At 37.1% G+C, this 18,714-nt stretch overlaps 1 protein-coding gene across 10 annotated transcripts in view; it reads left to right on the top strand.

The window, feature by feature from the left end:
* Positions 1-18,714, top strand: part of LOC110445425 (growth hormone secretagogue receptor type 1-like) — a 126,848-nt gene that overhangs the window by 93,357 nt on the left and 14,777 nt on the right. Inside the window, exon 1 of one of the 10 annotated variants that reach the window (XM_021490040.1) lies at positions 2,326-2,402. The exons of 7 other annotated variants lie outside the window; for them this stretch is intronic. In XM_021490040.1, the coding sequence (XP_021345715.1) occupies positions 2,380-2,402 (23 nt within the window). In that variant the 5' untranslated portion in view covers positions 2,326-2,379. Of the gene's footprint in view, positions 1-2,325; positions 2,403-6,978; positions 7,067-12,111; positions 12,189-18,714 lie in introns of those variants that run through there. 2 more of the 10 variants (XM_021490049.1, XM_021490039.1) reach the window with 2 other exon arrangements.

The raw sequence follows: 18,714 nt of genomic DNA, 5'->3' as shown, positions 1-18,714 counted from the left end.
GTGGGGGGGGGGGGGGGGGGGGGGGGGGGGAGAGAAAGATCACCCCCAATAATGATAATATCTATATGAGCAAAGAACGAAAGATCATTTGACAAATCAGCGCAATCGTCTCATCGACGAACAATACAATAATAGCACAGACATTGCGATTTATACATTTCATGACAGAAGCTAAAATTTTAACAATTTGTGACAAGACGACGATTCTGTTCCGTCCTCGCCCGCATTTAATTGTCTATCAGGTCAACATTTTGTCGCTCAAATCTGTGTTGAGTAGTTTTAGATACACAATGTAGCATTTATCTTTTCGCTGATGTATAATTTAGTAACATTCACTATCTAAACAGAATTGAACAAAAGTTGTGGAGATTATTTTCCTGAAGGAGAGTCATTGCCCTCAGTCGTATACATTTTAATACATTATATAAATAAGGCCGCGGGGTGGGCCTGTGCCACGCCGCTGTGTAATGGTTGGTAGGTCAGTCACAAAAGGAGTTCCTTCAGTAAGATGTTGTCGTCAATGACGTCAATGGTACGCATATGCAGCCGCTTTAGACACGTTAAGTAGATTGCTGATGATAATGTATATATCGCTCAATTGGCAGAACGCCTCCGGACTATGAAAAGCATTTTTAATTTCCATAAAGCATATACTGTTTAAGGCAACTTAAATCAAATCGCTTAATGATCTGTTGCTGTTGTTTTTATTCTGAAAATCGTACATATATCAAATTCTAAGGCGTTTATATTCTTTAGCGTACATCACAGTAGGAATAAGCCTGTATGCACGATGTACAGGCTTATTCTTAAAGCTATAGTAACACAATACATCTCCAGCACACACACAGGCATACACACATAAGGAGATATTAGCCAGGTGGCATAGGACTAGTAGTTAGTGACTGATAAGGCAGCTCCTGCAAATTCCTCCTCAATATTGTATTGATTAATAGATATGCTAATTGTATTGACTGTATTAAATTGTATATCTATGTACTGTAAAGCGCTTTGGAGTGGCTTATGTTAGCTAGATAGGGCGCTATATCAAATGTTGTATATTATTATTATTATTATTATGTACAATGTAATGCATTTCAACATTGACAATGAGAGTTGTAACAGCAGCGATTCTTTGTACTATATACGTTTATGCTTGGAAAATATAGCAAGTAATTGGTTCCCAGAGACAAAGCCATTTTCCCTGTGCTTTGCGCCATGGAATACACCTTGTCGACGGGAACCAGAAACTTGCTATATCCCGATATATCAAATTCAATTGTCTTTTTTAACAAACAGAAACCGAAACCGTGCAGATATACATGTACGTGTTCAGCCGATGGACTCGGTCATTTCCGTAACGTAACGGAATTCGAAACTGAAGTAGGAATCGGATGTTTTGTTTTCCTCTCGAAGTTATTTCATTCAGGTTTAGAACTAACTCCTTTGCCTGAAGGGCTACATTTATTGTCTGGACAGCAAGGCAACAAATTTTAAAGTCGTTAAAAAAGACAGGGATTTGGTTAATTTAACGAGTTACTTATGCATCGTGTAATTCACGAAGATGGTCAATCATGATATGTATATATATATACACAGTGTCCTACCATATACATGTACTATTCAGGTAAAATGTGTGCATTATATTAGGTGTTTTATTTGTTGTCGGACACACATGTGCTTTGATGGCTTTCTGTCATCTAGTTAGCTAGGTAAAGTCTAGTCCGGCAGTTCCTGACCGTTCCAGTCCATACCTTAACGGTGATATCTCCTTTATCAACTGATGATAATGTTCATATAGTGGTTCAAAATACACATAAATGTCGCATTTTTCAAAAAAAAAAAATACGTTTGTCATTTTGTGAACATTGTAACCTGGCAATGAAGTTTCTTACAGCTACGTAATAAATACCCAAGAACTAACAAAACTCAAACCAGATTTGCTCAGTAGACTTGAGGCATTTTACCTAGTCCAGTCTGTATAACCCATCCCAGGTGATAGTGGTCAGTTACATTCCTACATTCACTGATACACTAGTGCGATGACCTATCTAGATTTTTCCATGTAGTTTTAAGTGTGGACAGCGTTATCAGTGCTAAATCAGGAACTAGACGTTCAGGTAAATGTTTGTTTACAGTTAACTCAACACCACCTCCAGATACGACGTGTGGAAACTAAACCATCCAATTCACATCAAGCGTATATTTTTCATTAGGCGGTCAGTTAATTGCTTGACCACCAGCTGTTGCTAAAAGTGGCTGTTATTATTCCCGGGGCTGTCAGTTGTGTTTGCAATTATAACCATGGCGTGGATCGGGGAGCTTGATTTCAACATCGACATTCGTGCAGATGATGTCGAGCTGAGGAAACTGTTCCGTCAAATGTTACCGTATCTCCACGAGAGGTGAGTGTGATGACGTCACTACCAATACACGTTTAGTATGTTTATAAAGTATGAATGGGAATGGCGTCACGCAAGGTAGACGAGGTACTTTTAGTGAAGATAAGTGACAGAGGGGTCACTCTATCAATAACTATCGTTTTACGTACGTTAAAAGTTACAGCTGAACACTTAATATGGTAAACGCAAGTGGGTCATTCATTGCAAATGCTTCGCGTTTGCGAATGTGTTTCAGTAAACATCAATGATGATGAAGACAGTTCAAGTTTTCCGTTTCTGAAAACCATTACAATGTGAAGGCCTACCAGAGGTTATTCTGGTACGATGTAATTTCATAAGAGGATTAAACTGTGTGGCCTAGAAATGTATCAGTTTCTGGTACCGTACATACGTGTTATCAGACGATTTACTTAGTATTACAATGTATATCATGAATGTTAAACGATTAGGATTACAAACCAATTCACTAATTTGGATAAAACAGATGAGATATTATAAGCAAGGTCGGTGTGGGGGATCTCGGAGACAAACATTACATCGCTTCGTTACAGACGCACACGTACGCGACGTAGATACTGGTAATGCCATTGAATGTAATGATAAATTATGTTAAATGAATATACTATTATCGTAAGTAAAATAAGTTACCACGTCTGAAATTAACTGTATCCATTATTTCCCAGACATCTCAAACCATTCGCTATGTTCCGCTCCACGGCGGTCCGACTTTATTGAATTAACGTCTTGTGTGTCAGGGACATCATATACAGTTATGTAGTAGTCACGTTCCTCGTCAATTGGATGTAATGTTAAAATGGTTCTTCAGTATTTCGTGTATGTTGCTTCAAGTCATTCTCACGGCGTACGAGTTATTAAGGCCACCCCGCATGTTATGCACGTAATTAGATGGTAAATGATACTTTTAATCACCCGCCGGTCCAAATACAAACATTGTTGTGTAGATAGAACTTGTAAATATTGTTGTTTTTTTAAATTGTGGACACTGTACTTAGCACAAACTGTTATAAATTCATCATGCTTACATTTTCCAATTACAAACTGGCATTTCTTGCGTTATTAATATAATGATATGTATGATTGGAGTTTAGTGTTACAATACAGCAACCTTAGATGTCTATTTCTACAGACAGTATAGGATCAATTTACAAATACAATGTACACCACATGTTGCAATGTAAGTATGCACGAGGATAATGCCAGATCGTTGATGAAATCACGACGTCCTATGATCATTTTACAGTCAACGTGAAGGTGTTTTACTGACATGTTTCATGAGAGAGACGTAGCCTAACACGTGTCCCGTTGTATACTGTGTGCTACTGAGGATTATATAAACGGATTTAAAAATGCCCGAACACGAATTGGTTTATAGCCAGGGTATACATTTGAGAGAATGTTAGCTTGTAATAGTTTGTGTCGTTGGACACACAATGGACGATGTCTTAATCCCTCTTAATATATATATTTATATTAGCATATTATGCATTTAGTAGATAATATCCAGTTGTTTTTATTCGCCCTCAACGACACATTGCAAAGAATTCGGGACTTTGATACAATTTAGAGGCGTCCCGTGTATTAAAATGTAACTATAGATCTTAAGTCCGAATATTCTCCTATTTTCCTCTTTTTTTTTGCGTGCAAAGAAATGTTTTAAAATCAATAACATTGTCTGGTTGACTGCTCCAAAGTTCGCAGGATTGCCTCTGACATATTCATAATTTTATTGCTTACACTTCTGAATGTTTTTGTATGGTACGAAATGTCAAAATATCACCCATTACATCCAGGTCGTTGGGAAGTTAAGGGGATTCCCTATCTAATATTTACAAAGGTATTTTTACATGATAATTTTGTTAACGCGACACACTGAAATCATTTCTTCAATTTGAGACGGAACAAAATAATGACATTCGGTTAGCTATCTTGTATGTTTCTCCAGCTAGAACAACGAAAGCGTCATCATCGTCTGACATTCTTGGATTTTGTTTGGATATTTCCAAGAAAACTTAGTAAACGCTGTTTCTTCGAACGTATAACGTGGCTGATGATGGAATGTGTATGTAAGATACATGTTGCTCATGCATGTACATTTAGTTTTGCAACCTAAAATTTGAAAAAAAAACCTGAAAAAACAGAGACTCATAGAACATGTTCCAATCTGGTTTTCATTGAGCCCCTTGGAAATATTTGTTACAGTATACCGGTATGTGTACATATACCTACAAGTGTTTTCTCAAGAAATCAAGACAAATAACCTACATACCAGTAGTTTTCCATGATCTTTTAGCGGTTGCATCGAAATCCCCGTTGGGATGTTAGGTTATTGAGAACCGAATCGACCGAATGTTCAGGTTTTGTCACTTAAACGTGGTATATACTTAGCATACGTGGGACAATTGTTATAAACATGTACTTGAACTAAGACCAAGAGAAAAGTAAATATGTAAGCTTTAACAAGGAACATTTAAGGATTTATTTTTAAATGCATATTCGAAGTATGGAAATTGATCTCAGTTTTATTTTAGGAATTTCTCTCAACTATACACGTATGCAAAGATAAAAACAAACTGAAAAAATAAAGTGTTTTCCTTGCTCAAACCTCAAACACCAAAGTTAACTATAATGTTTTAAAGCCTTAATACTTTTGTGAATGCCTCGAAATGTAAAGAATATTATCTAAGTTATTAAATGCAGTAGCCACTTTGTGTTTGGCATTAGTCTGAACTTTTTAAATTTAGTTGAACATGCAAATAGAATCATTCTGATGGTTGTTGAATGCACCAAGGTAACTTTAAGTCGTTCATTCGAGTTTGTTAGTGTTCTGCAATAAACTAGTTCACGCGTGTCGGTTAGTGTATTGCCGTTAATCAATTGAAGTGTACCGCTGTTCAATAAACAGTGACCTCTTTTGTTAAGATTAGTGAACATCGAGTTTTTCATTGTTTTTATGTGATTGTTAGGTTCTTTTTTAATAAATATGCACCTTTAATAAAGTTTATCAATTGTATGATAACACCAGTTTAGTTAAAGTGAAAATCTTGAATGAGTTTAGGTATTTGACATTTTGGTCTTGTACAAGTCTTCCCTCTTCGGTCAACATCAGCTAGACGCTGTATTTACTAAGTTTGCGGGGGTGGTCCTTTATATAATCTGTGAATTTGTAGTATTTCGTGAGCCGTAACTGCGTCCAGAAATACTCCAAGTCTACAGAGTAATTTGCTGTTTGTGTTATTTTGTTATGAATCTTTAACTAATCGTCACTAAATGACATTATTACCTGGTATTTTGTTTTCTTTAGTAATGAGCTCGTCCTTTCATGTTTCAATTTCGGTAATTGACTTTGAATACTCAATGGTAAAGTGTTTGTCTCGAAATAATTCACAGCCAGTTCGTCCCCGATACATTTGTAGTTCATCCGCGATCAGAGGCCGCGGAAGCCATCTAGGATTCCTACATCTACACATGCTCGCCAAGTCATAGGTAAAGTTGCCTCGGAATCCCCAGAAAATACTGATGAAATGTGGAACCGGAAGAATCAGAACAATAATATCCCTGAACTTGTTTCGAGGACTTGGTAACTGATCATCATCAAATTCGACCCTGTTAGAGTTTGTTTACATGTTACAAATGAAGGGAAGTAACTCGCAAGGGAAGAGTAAAAGATTCAGAAGGTTTGCGTGATCTGCTTGTCATAATTAATATCACTTTGTTGATTTATTCCCAATGATAAAAAAGATTAATTAAACGAAAATAATAAAATCTAAATTATAGAAATAAGACATATTGTCTAACAAGGCCAGTCATTTTCGGTGACTTTTGTTTCGCGTAAAAAGTATCATGCGGTTTCAAAAATATGCCGCGCATGAACACAGTTTGTGCACTGAATTTTTGTATAAGGTTTTTCAGTTTGTGGAAATGAAGACAAAGAAATACGTATACATTGTATATATGAAGTCGGCCACACTTGTAACTAACGAATCCCCCCCCCCCCCCCCCCNTATATTCATATTCATAGTCATAGATAATGAATTATTTATTTTCGTTCTGGTCTGACTCTGAATAGATAACGTTTAATGGTTTTCGTCAACTAAACTTGACCTTGCAAATTTGTTCCTGGTACAGGTCCGGCTGTGATAGAATCAATATTTCTGACGACGTATCAGCACTATGCAGTTGTAATAGCCAATGTGTTATTGTGAATACCATTTTATTCTGATATGTAAAACCTACCAAAACTTAAGAAGTCGCCTTATTAAAAAGTACTACTGGAAAAAGCCATCCATGTTTAAATTTATACAATTATTGTGTGTTAACAATACTAAGGAATTATGTCAACTTGGTAAATATATTTTTGAAGCTAATAAGTTAAGAATCTAATTTATTTACTCGACTCTCTCACTGTATATTGTGAGCCGTGTTATTGTGTATATTATGCATTGTATTGATATGTTTGTACTGATGGGCCGTAAGGCCGAAAGTTAATAAATGAATTGAATTGTATTTCATGAATGGAGGCATTAATGAATGATCAATGATTATAAAGTCATTGATGCAGACCGAGTTAGAGCTGTCCGTTGTTGGTTTGACTTACACTGTAAAACAACAAAGTGAACGATTACTAAACCGTGTTTTAGTAATAACAGGTAAGTTTTACTGACAAGCTGCTACAGTAATTAAGCAACTTAAACAAGATATAAGGTTCTTAGTAGAAGAGTTCGTATTCAACGCTGCCTACATTTTGTATTACAGCAGTTCTATTCTCGAGACAATCGTTAGATAACAAATATTTTACATGAGAAAAGCATGCAAATAGTTACAGATTTGTTTATATAAATGACTTACATACTTCCTCTACCGCTGATTTTCTACCTGTCGGTTTTGGGACATTCGTTTAAGCTTTAGTGTAAACAACCGCCGAAGACTGATAAATGGTCGAAATTGCTATGATGCAGTGAAAACGTTTGCAATTTTGGCATAATTTGCAATTATTCGGAATTTCATAACATTGAAATAGTTGTGTTCTATTTTGTGTTGCTAGAGATTATTTTACGTCACAGAAGGTAAATATAACACGTAACAAGAGGACAAACAGAACAATTTTGACTTATTGACAGTGGCTGTAAGCACTGCTAGAATTGAACTTATACACTAGATTATATTACTGAATACTTGTTAATCCATCGAGTATCAATGAACTATTCATACCTTAACCACAGTGGACTAATATGACATATGTCACCTTGGAGTTAATACTAGCGGTTGCCAATTAAAATTGATTTTCTTTATGTGGTCATTCTGCCGTGGTCATTATCTGTTAACCAACTACTTGTATCTATCATGGAATAACCTCTTCGGCAAAAGTCCGTGCTCCAGTTCCCAAACTACATGGTTCTTTATTTTCGCCAATGTTACTTCGGTTTGTGAACACGCTTTGCTTCGGCGATGTATGAGTTTAGCAAGGGAAGGGCAGTAACTCTCTTCAAACTTGTTCACTGGAGGCCTATACACACTCCATACCTAATTTATTCATGAGCATTTGATGTCGATCATCATAAGTCTAATCAGAACACGTATCTGGCATTGATTACCGAGTGTAATATAAATGGGGCTTATCATCGCTTACAACCACGGGGATTCCCGAACGTTCATACTGCAGTCCTATGTTGTAGTACAGTAACACAGTTATAATGCAGTCTCGGTCCGGTCAGTTTGTCCGTCCCGTCAGTCATTCGATTCATGGACCTTGTTTATAATTATACCATTCGCACTTGCCCTTAATTTCTACATTGCTTAAATGTTGATAAACAAGCAATAGAAAAAATAACAAGATAATCCCTAGGCAAAGAAAACACATAAGACAAAGGCGGGCGAATCATATACAATGCGCTGGCGTCCCTTAATCAGGGAGTTGTTGGCCCAACGTTTGATAGTAGATAAAGATAAGTTTATTACGTATTAACTATAGATACATGTACATGCATTGTCTAACAGCGAAGATAGGTTATATATTGAGTTCATTGCAGTAAATGATAGGTTTGTAACATGCATGTAATATAGAATCATGCTGCAAATGATAAGAACATTTACATCTTTACATCTGTATAACAACGTGTCTGATTGCATAGAATTGATCACACGGCGGGGGAAATAAAACATCACGTCCACAAAAAGCCTAAAAATCCAAATAATGTATGGAGACATGGGGTTGAGGAGATTATGATATCATTATTGAACATTTCGTCAATCTTGCATATAGTNCTTTATTCGGAACCTCTCTAGAAAAATGGGCAATGGCCACCACAGCGGAATTCCAAATGACTGAAGCAGACGAGAACAATGGCGCGTCAAACTCACTAGGGATTCTCTGTGGAGCTACGTTTTTTAACAAGATGTTGTTTCTTTTCATTGTTCTTTCATCATGAACTTCTTAAACATGCATGCGTTATTTTATTTCGCATTAGTGCCCAAAAACATCACGGCTTATTTACCCTGCCATAGTGTCAATAGCACGGAAAAAAATTAAGTAAACGATACCTGCAATAATGACACGGGTCTCACCTGCATGCATTCCCCTGATTATGACATTCAATAAAGTTGCCAATTGACAAATATGGCGTACACATTTCAAGTATGTGCATATTATTCAAAGCCTAAAAATCCAAATAATGTATGGAGACATGGGGTTGAGTAGATTATGATATCATTATTGAACATTTCGTCAATCTTGCATATAGTTCGGAGTGTACATGAAGGAACATTGAAACAGAAGGGTGTTATCTTTCCTGGTGCCTTTTGGCCTATAACTCTCTACAATAAGTGCGGTAATCTGCGTAATGGATGCCTTTATGCTCTTTAACATTGTCTAATCAGATCTGTTCCCGGCCCCCGCGTCCACAAAATGGAGTATCCTTTGTTCCATTATTACGTTATACTTTGAATGGTTGGTAATAAGAGTCTCTTCGTTCATTACGTAGGTGTACAATTGATTTTACCCTCTCCACTTTACCATCATTGCCTCCGCTTGTTTTGGTACCGATTTCACACCATACATACCAAACTTACACATGTACATGTACCACTGCATGTGTCCTGTGACGCAATGCATATCGGTATCATATGCACCCTGAACTGCACTTTCATGTATTACTTTTTGTATCTGTTTTGTAAAGGTGTGTATACGATTTGATTTTTTCCATGTCGCTAGATTGTGCCTTTGCGCGATGTTACACATATAGCTTTCATGTCTTTGCCTGTGGGACGATTGGATAGGTTGAGAACCAGCTTTAGTCAATGACTAGGTGGTAAGATCTAGAGCTGAACTAAGAATCATGCAATCATTGATATGCCTAAGGGGACACGTCTTGAAATGAAGCTTCTTCTTTTTTAATTTGTTAACATGAAAAAGTGATATAACGATCTCGCCATTTTATTCTTTCAACAATAACGATCAGATTAGAGGAGATGACGTAAGAAATCCTGTGCAGTTTCATACTTACTGGGGGCGACTGATTGCGATGGTTACGAGGCTTGGGATGTCGAGTACCCGTCGTCTTCAGTTAACACACTATGATGGTGACGTTTGACACACGTCGAGGGCTTTACAGGAAATGAGTTTTGACACAGGAAGTGTTTCGAATTGTAATGGATTGACAATTTCACACCGGAAGTTGTAAATAACGGAATTTTTCATTGGCTGCGTAAAGAAAAAGGTTGACCAATATTTTCCATACCTAAAACATTGTGTTCTACTATGAATATCGTTCCAAAGATACATTCAAACCCTGATATTTGCTGAAAGAAGCAAGTTTAAGGTATGTATAAGAGTGAACATGTATGCTTTCTTTCAAACATTAACATGTATGATTTTTCCTATGTTCTGTTACTGTATGAATCGCCAGGTACATGCCATTTACGAAATTCGATAATATACGAAAGCATACTTTCTGTTCTGCCTTGTTAATTTAGACAATCACAGAGCATCATCCTACATCATGACGGTATCAGAAGTTTTGTTTCATGATGTTGTCGGTGCTCAGTGCGGGGCATACGTACTTTTTATACTAGCAATGACCGGTAATTAATGCATCGGTTTCAACAGCTGATATTCAGTCATGGTTATATTTAATGTTATTCTGGGCTCATGATTCCAAGCCCAGTTTTGATCTGTGACAGCTGGTGACCATAAAAAAGCATGATATGTTGTCTGAATTGTCTTTATGTTTGATGCGATAGGAGATATGAAAGGAACAGTTTTGTTCCTCGTTCGCCTGTACATGTACTGAATTATTCTAGCAAGGTTTATCCAGACCGCAACATTTTAAAATATTTTCGTTGATTTGAGTGGTTATGATAGTTCTCATAATCCTGTCTTTATCAATTACTCTTAGTAGTACATTGTATTCTCACGAATCGGTGTTTGAATAATTCGAATTGACTTACAAATGTATCGTAATGGAAGTACATGTTATACCTAGTAGTGTACCTATCCGTATAAACCTGTTCGGCATTTCAGAGGATGTTACGTGAAACTTTTAAAAGCTCCCGAATTTTATTACAATTGTTTTGCAAACTTTTTCTATCGTTAATGGAAGTTTTTATGGTCTGGAAATGTTATGTTATTTTAAATCTATCAAGCGGAGATTTCGGCGGCACTGAGTAACCACCTACTCGACTTGTATTTATGTAACGAATTTAATCTTGATGGGTGAAAGGGGCATCCAATGACCTCTTGACCCTTACGACCGGTCAAAACATTTGTGTCGGGAGCTGGTCATTATCAGTAGCACGTTTATACGTTTACACTGGGTATGACCTGGTAAAATGTATGACCGATACATCGTCAACGAGTTCTCCTGATCACATGACGACTAGAATCATGTGGCTTCTGTAACCGTATTCTAAAGGAAAATACGTTAAACAGATGACGGCTGGATACAACCGGACATAACAACGGACACAAGGCCGGACAAGGGCATACAATTTACTCACAGTGATTAGCAAGCTGACCATTGGTGTATGTTTATCAGATTATTTTGAAAAGTCACTGACGGCCAGTTTTAAGTGGCCGTACTAACATTAGTCAAGCTGACCACCTCACCTGATGACGAATTAGTTCTAATGATAACGGACAGGTGACCAGTGGCGTTATAATGCGTACACGTGTACGTTTTCATTATGATATCAACTTCTTATCTATTGAGTGACCCTTGCTTCAAGCAAATCGACACAATGTTTATTGACCGCTGGTAGATTCATAACCAGGATCCGTGACGGTTTGATATTTGGAGGGTATTTCAGTGGTCAGTTTAAGAGGAAGATGTGCTGATAACGAGTGGAAATATATTATACTCTAAGTATAAACAATACTTATCGCCTGTGGTCAGTGTAAGATTATTACGCGTGACGGACAGAACGGCTATAGCTATCTATCTGCTATATTGCCCACTTACAGAGATCTACGGAAGGCAAAGGATAATATTGTGACGGTTAATTGCAACAGACTATCCTCGTATCTTGGAATGCGTGGTGACGTCCCGTGGGCCTCTTTACTTTGACCTATTACGTAGGCAATATACAGTGCGCTATAGACTTACTCTACAAATGGAATATGTCATTAATTACACCTAGAATTTAGTGGCTAGTTGTATATTGGAACCCGACGTATCAAGGGATTATTACACCGTAAAGGTCAGTTCCATCACCGGAACTCGAAACTACTTTAAACATGGATTCAGATGCGGCAATTTATAACGATTTCATGAAATGGTGAGTAATTTAACGGATTTTTTGTCACAAACACGTGTTTGATTGTTGGACTCTATTAGCACCCGTGTATAATTATAAGTTACATGAGTACCGAGATATATGTATTAAATGTATCGCTTGTCCTATACAAACAATAGAGTACCAGTAATCTAGAAACATTTTCAAAGTTTGTCGTCCATCTGTTCTGGTAGTCTGATGGTATACGAAATGATAGAAAATATCCTGTTTTAGTAATACAACTATATTTTTATAAATTATCATGGGAACATGAGATACATACATATGTTGTAGTAAAAATGATGGACGTACAAAAAAAAAATTGTAATCACAAATGTTATCGAGTGTTTTGATACGATAGCTTAGGAAAAACTGCGTATCATTTGAATACACAATTGCACTGTACAGATCTTAGAGAGTGATATAGAGGTCACTGTATTGTAATGACTGATATGGAACATGACGGGGAAATGTACATGACGAGACCGGGATTCGAACCGGAAACTTCGAACTCTTGACCGACGTTATGTGTTTAACTGGGCCACAATATTGCCGGCGACCAACCCAAACAAAAACTGCTACACAAATTCGTATACTCTTTCCTCACCCCTCTTAGTTTTCAGCCCTAAAGACACCACTACTATTATTTATCAATCGAGGCTGGAGTATCAGAGACACAGTACACGGTAAAACGGTTTGTAACAGACACCGATTAAGGATGCAACGGACCGTCCTTAAAGTGCTTCTCTGTTGGCAATGTCTACCAACATATCTAGTTCGGTAGACTGGCAAATATACGCAAGTGTTAACAATTACAACATGGTTGCGTAATAAAATAGACCAAGTTTTCCAAATGAGTTGAGCAAACTTCGTGTCAGGGACAAAATATAGGGTTTGAAGCCGATGCAGAGATATAGAGTTACATGTTTTAACGTACATGCAAATACTGTGTACTGAAGCCAGACTTGCAGTTGGACATCTGCGCTCAACCCAGTCCGGTTCTGCTACAGGTTACATATACAAACGTTTAATAGAGGACACCTGAACTATGATAAACAATTCTGTTTACAGAATATTATACGAGTCACGTTTCCTGACCACTGGATTCGATCATGTGATGAATATATTTCGAATGATGACGGGTGTAACACGTGACGATGTCTGGCCAGGCAATACACTGACCGGTTTCTGGCACAACCTACCGACAACAAAGATAATTACCATTTATGCATTAATATATTTAACTAGAAAAAAACATGGTTTCCTAATGCTGAAACATTATTACTAGAGGTTCGATTAAACTCACGTTCCGCAAGATTGTATTAAGGGGTCTTGTGCTCTTGAAATCCATGTCCCATTCCGGGCAAAAGGTTAGAGAATTATACTGTATATCATGTTCTGATTTTTGGATGTACCTGTATGGGACTTGACCAGATGACTACCTTGCCGGGGTATTCCTTTGATAAGACTTACCGTTACCAGTTCAGAGGTTAAGTCTTCATCGGTAATCAATATTAGGTCCAGGAGAGTATAGTTTCTTTTTTAGAAATTACATACGAAACCTATAGTCTTGCTAAAAACAATGTTCCCTAAACAGTTATACCGTTTTTGACAGCGGTACGGTAATCCTTAATAATTAAAGCGGCGAGAAATGTCTCTGAAAGTTGCAAAATTCTCAACAGGCAAGACCTGATTTACCCAGCTTCATTGCCGTAATTATACATAACGGTAAACATTGCATCAGTGATATTTAAACGTCAGGTACATGTAACATGAATTGGTTTTTTTTAATACTGTGCGTTATAGCGATGCCAATTACCCTACTTCTTCGATCCAATCAACTAGATTACGCTTGACCTCTGACTGATAATTGCCCTAAATTTTCTCGTAGTATAAAACTCTAGAGTTGAATAAGGTGCAATACAGTAGCACCGTTATCAATATTTACAAAATATTATTTTGTAATGTGATTTCCATTTTACTCGATATATTTTATACCTACAAATAACATACTTGTTATTGATTCAGAATAATCATCGTGATAAGATTTACAAAGACATTCTTATATCATTTTACATTTTTCGCAAAACGTATAAAGCAACAGTCATTGTATTGCCGGTCTCGCGCTTTGTACGTGACGAAAGGCGGAGGCTTTTTTTCCCTTTGTGTTACATGACGCATTGATGTTATTTTCATGATAGGAATAACTTAAAGGCGAATGAAAAGATATAATTTTAATTCATATTAAATTCGATCGCATGACGATTATAATATCACTAGTAAGTCTTTCATCACTGGACATTTACAACTGCTACTGATTTTATCACATTTGAGCTGGTCACAGTAAATTCGCGCATGCTGTTCCGGAATAGCACGGTATGGTCTTGCATTGAAAGAGCATTTAGCAGACTCATTTCGGCTCATATACCCAGGTCAATCTGACCGACGTTTAGCAGATGTCAAATATATAATCCCGACTCTGTTGATACCGATATTCAGGTCAATCCAATCCAGACTACAGATCATAACCATTCGCTGACCGGCTCAATGGGGCTTAGGCGAGTTCCCTAAGCTTTGCGACAAACGAAAGATTGCTATAGTAGGTTGCCGTTAATTAGCGTATAGATATTTTTTGTGTCTATTTCTATTTTCTAATTGTGAAGTCCGAAAACACTCGGATGTCGGTTTTGGCAGGTGGATATATGCATGCACTATTTCCAATGATTATTTGTTATGTTCCACAGTTTTGGTGTCCCCGTTTGTTTTATAGGAATTCGAGTACCATATGTTATACATGTACTTGTGTGCGGCTCGCTACACATGCTTGATTTGTAAATAATTGATAAATGTCACGACGCCACCATAGTTATTGGGCCTATCAACCCTAATGGCTTCACCTTATTGTCCTAATTATTTGCCAGGGCGTGTGACCTTGCTCGTTACCGTGGAAATGAAGGGCTAATGTAGTCTTGTAACGTTTGATTATCTCCACCATTTAAACTGAAATTACAGAGACTGTCCTAGATGTGACAGAAGATATCATGAATCATTAGATCTACCACGCTTGTTGCAGGAAATCATGTGCTTTTTGGAGACTTCAATATCCGCTTTTTCAATTTTTCGTTATATGTTCGTAATCTAGTACATGAACCACCATAATGTTTCTATTTTATTTCAAAAGGTTGAACCATATAAGCAATACATTTAACGAACCTTCTGTTTCAACAGTAGTTTTGGCTTTGGATTTCAGCCTTTTTGTCCATTAGTATAACCGATGAGTTCAAGAAGGTCGAAACAACTGTATGATGCAGCGGTATTCATTTCCGACAAACTGTATCAAAAACTACCTTTTTAAAGGTGCAATCACATGGATGTGTTTACCTGCATCTTCCATTAACACAAAAGAAGCTTCTCAGTCTTAAGAGTCGTGTACGTAAATTCTAATGTACTAGTTTATCTTGGCTCTGTGAACTACTCAAACACTCGCTTGTTTATTAATAAATAATACAATTTTCACCAAAAGCAAATAGATTTGTAATTGGGCACATATTGTACATTTTAACAGTAATATAAGTGTTACATTTTGTATTTCTTAAAATGTTAAACTTCACATTCCGTCCCTTTTTCTGTCTATTAAAGTTTTGGCAATCGGTTGAACCAGACGGTCTGCTTTGGGCACTCCCCACATAACTGAAAACTGTTGTCAACAACAAACACGATCTATCGTTCAATGGGATAAGCCCCTACGGTTATTTGGCATTGCTTTTCCTTTATCTCATTTACAAATAATGTAATGTAACTAACATCTCCTTACATCTGAAAGCCCAATTGCCTCTTTTGTATTCAAGGAAACAAAGTAACAGGATGAAAACAAAGTGAAGCTGTCTTGCTTACCGTTATGCACCCGACGGAGGAGTAAACTTCTGATTACAAATACAATCTCGTCATTATTGCGCATTAACAGTGATTGGGGCTTGGCTGTGTGTCTGTGAGCCATAGGTTGCCTTAAGGAAATGTGAAGATTATATCTGTTCTGAAAATGTCATGTTTTGGGTTTGGGTGGGCCTTCAGGAACATGCTTGGTCATTAGCTAAAGTGAAAAGCTGTTGATTCTTCTGACCTTCAATTGTCTCCTATACGAACGAACACACATGCGGTACAACTCCCCTCTAGCCATTGCTGTCAATATTATAAAACTCAGAATGAACAGTTAAATCAGGCCGATTGGATGGACACTTAATGGTAGTTTCAAACTGATTAAAAAGGCAGCAAATCTGATTTGTTTGCTTGAAATGTTCATAACATAATTTGATGTAATTGGATTTGAAATTTTATATTGTAAAACCGGTATCACGTATGTGTTGATTTGAAGTACGTAATTAATGATGATATAACTATGTAAATACTTATAGATAAACTCATTTTTATTGGCTTAGAGACATTGATTAGATTAATAGATGAAATGCTACAATCGTATAATCAGCAGATGTTGCAGAAATCCAGTGATTATCAATTTTTTTACCAAGTAAAACGTCAGCTTTACATAATGAATAACTAGATTATCGGCTGAAATCTGGTACAGTGTACGGGGAGGTTTTCAGTCACTTTTGACTTAATCCAATAACAAGCAGTTCATCACCATTTTATCGTCTAACTGTCTAAATTATGATAAAACTAATAAACTAATTCGTCTACAATCGCTTTGGAATATTTTATCCAAGACGAATACGGTTTTTCATAGGGTGCTGATAGCATTTGCTTGTACGACTCATTCTGTTATTATTGGTACCGGTGACACATGACTTCCGGTTCCTGTACAGCTTCAGTAACTTATTTGCATAGATACTTTTTGCACTTTAAGCGTGATGATTAAGGAGTGAGTACCTATCAATATTTTTTACTGTGTACGTATATAAATGCTTTTTATTGAAGATAATTGTACAGTATTGTATGAAAGTTCAAACAACGACATAAATTAGCAACACTGTGAATCAGCTTTATCGGTCCATGTGTCCAAATAACCAATGAAAGGGAGAGGCACACTAAGGTGACACAAATCGCTGAGCAGTGCAACTTCTCCAATTGACCTTTGTCAATGTGACCTTCACTAGGTATGGAAAGGTCAATCCTGTAGTTAAGGTAACACTAATCCACCCATGGTGATTTGACCCCAGATAGACTACACATTTCATTATCACAATGTTATTGTCGATACTTACCGGAAGTTGGCTTACACTCACGTTAAGAGTCGGCGTGACATACATTGAAATGGACGCTTTATCCGACGGGATCGGGATGAGCTTTGCATACATTATAAGCCTGACTACACCTTTTATATATTTAAAGTGCTCCCGTGTGACAAATGATGGAAGCCCTTAGCAAGTTAGTAGTAGTCTGTCCTCAGTACTTGGTTTTGCAGGTCTCGTATACAAGACGATTATATCGCCGCTTTCCGCCAGTCATATTTAAGCAAAGTGAAATTGAATTGATGCTAAAGAAGGTGATACAAATATGTTCTTTTGTTAGAGGTACATGAACGATGGGCTTACACGCGTAACACTTATTATACAATGAGTAAAAGAACGGTCTGCTTGACTCATGACATGAAGAAAACTATGCCTATGTGTAATATATTAATGGATTTCTGAAGGCTATTAGGATTTCGTTTCACATGGCTACGTTGAAACTACAGTGATGGGTTTATGAGTAATCTTATTGTAACACCAAACTAGCATGCTCTAATTTGTCTACGGTATGTAAAGCTGCTGGCAAAATGTGCTCGAGTCGTCGTTGCTATAAATGTACGTAGTCTTTAAAGCTGCGTATATTTCGTTTCTTTCAAGATCTGAAATTTCTACTTACCACTTCAACTGACCACTTATGTGACTATTTTGTATCGTTCCGATGACTGCGGCAGTCATTTTTTGTTTCTTAGTACGGATTCCCATCAGTCCATTAATGACATAATACATACACATACAAATGTTTACATGTAGAGAGTATGAATCCGATTAAAAAACAACGTCGGAACTTTTAATTGTATTATTTACATAAATTGCCAACAGTTAAGAATCTGTGTTAGTGAAGAACACAAATATAAGTGACGTCATCTTTGTCCATGAAGAGACGCCGTCCTTGGGAGGTTAGACTTATATTTATTTCAGGGCATCCTGTGTGATTCGTACAGTCCTACATTGTAAACGTCATTCACTAAATCCCAAATTTACACTGCATTATAATGCAGTGGACCGTTGCAGACTTTACTAGAAGCGTTAGGTAGCTCCATATATTATAGATGGCTTTCTAAGATATCTATATACAGTATAAATCTTCACCAGCGTCACGTCACGCGTGACTGGTGATTATAAGACAACGTCAGATTATCGAGTACAATCTCACAGTGTAATCGCGGATGGCTTCTAAGCCAATAATGCCTCGTGTAAGGCCTCGCGGAAGGATATTGGACACGGTACAGGATGGTTTCCTGCCTGTCTAGTCGACCCAATAGGTCGGTATCTCATGACATTCG

This window comes from Mizuhopecten yessoensis, unplaced genomic scaffold (genome assembly GCF_002113885.1).
Source record: "Mizuhopecten yessoensis strain PY_sf001 unplaced genomic scaffold, ASM211388v2 scaffold2303, whole genome shotgun sequence".
NCBI classification, from domain to species: Eukaryota; Metazoa; Mollusca; class Bivalvia; order Pectinida; family Pectinidae; genus Mizuhopecten; species Mizuhopecten yessoensis.
Note: the sequence above shows the minus strand (reverse complement) of the source record. Positions and strands in the feature narration are given on the sequence as shown.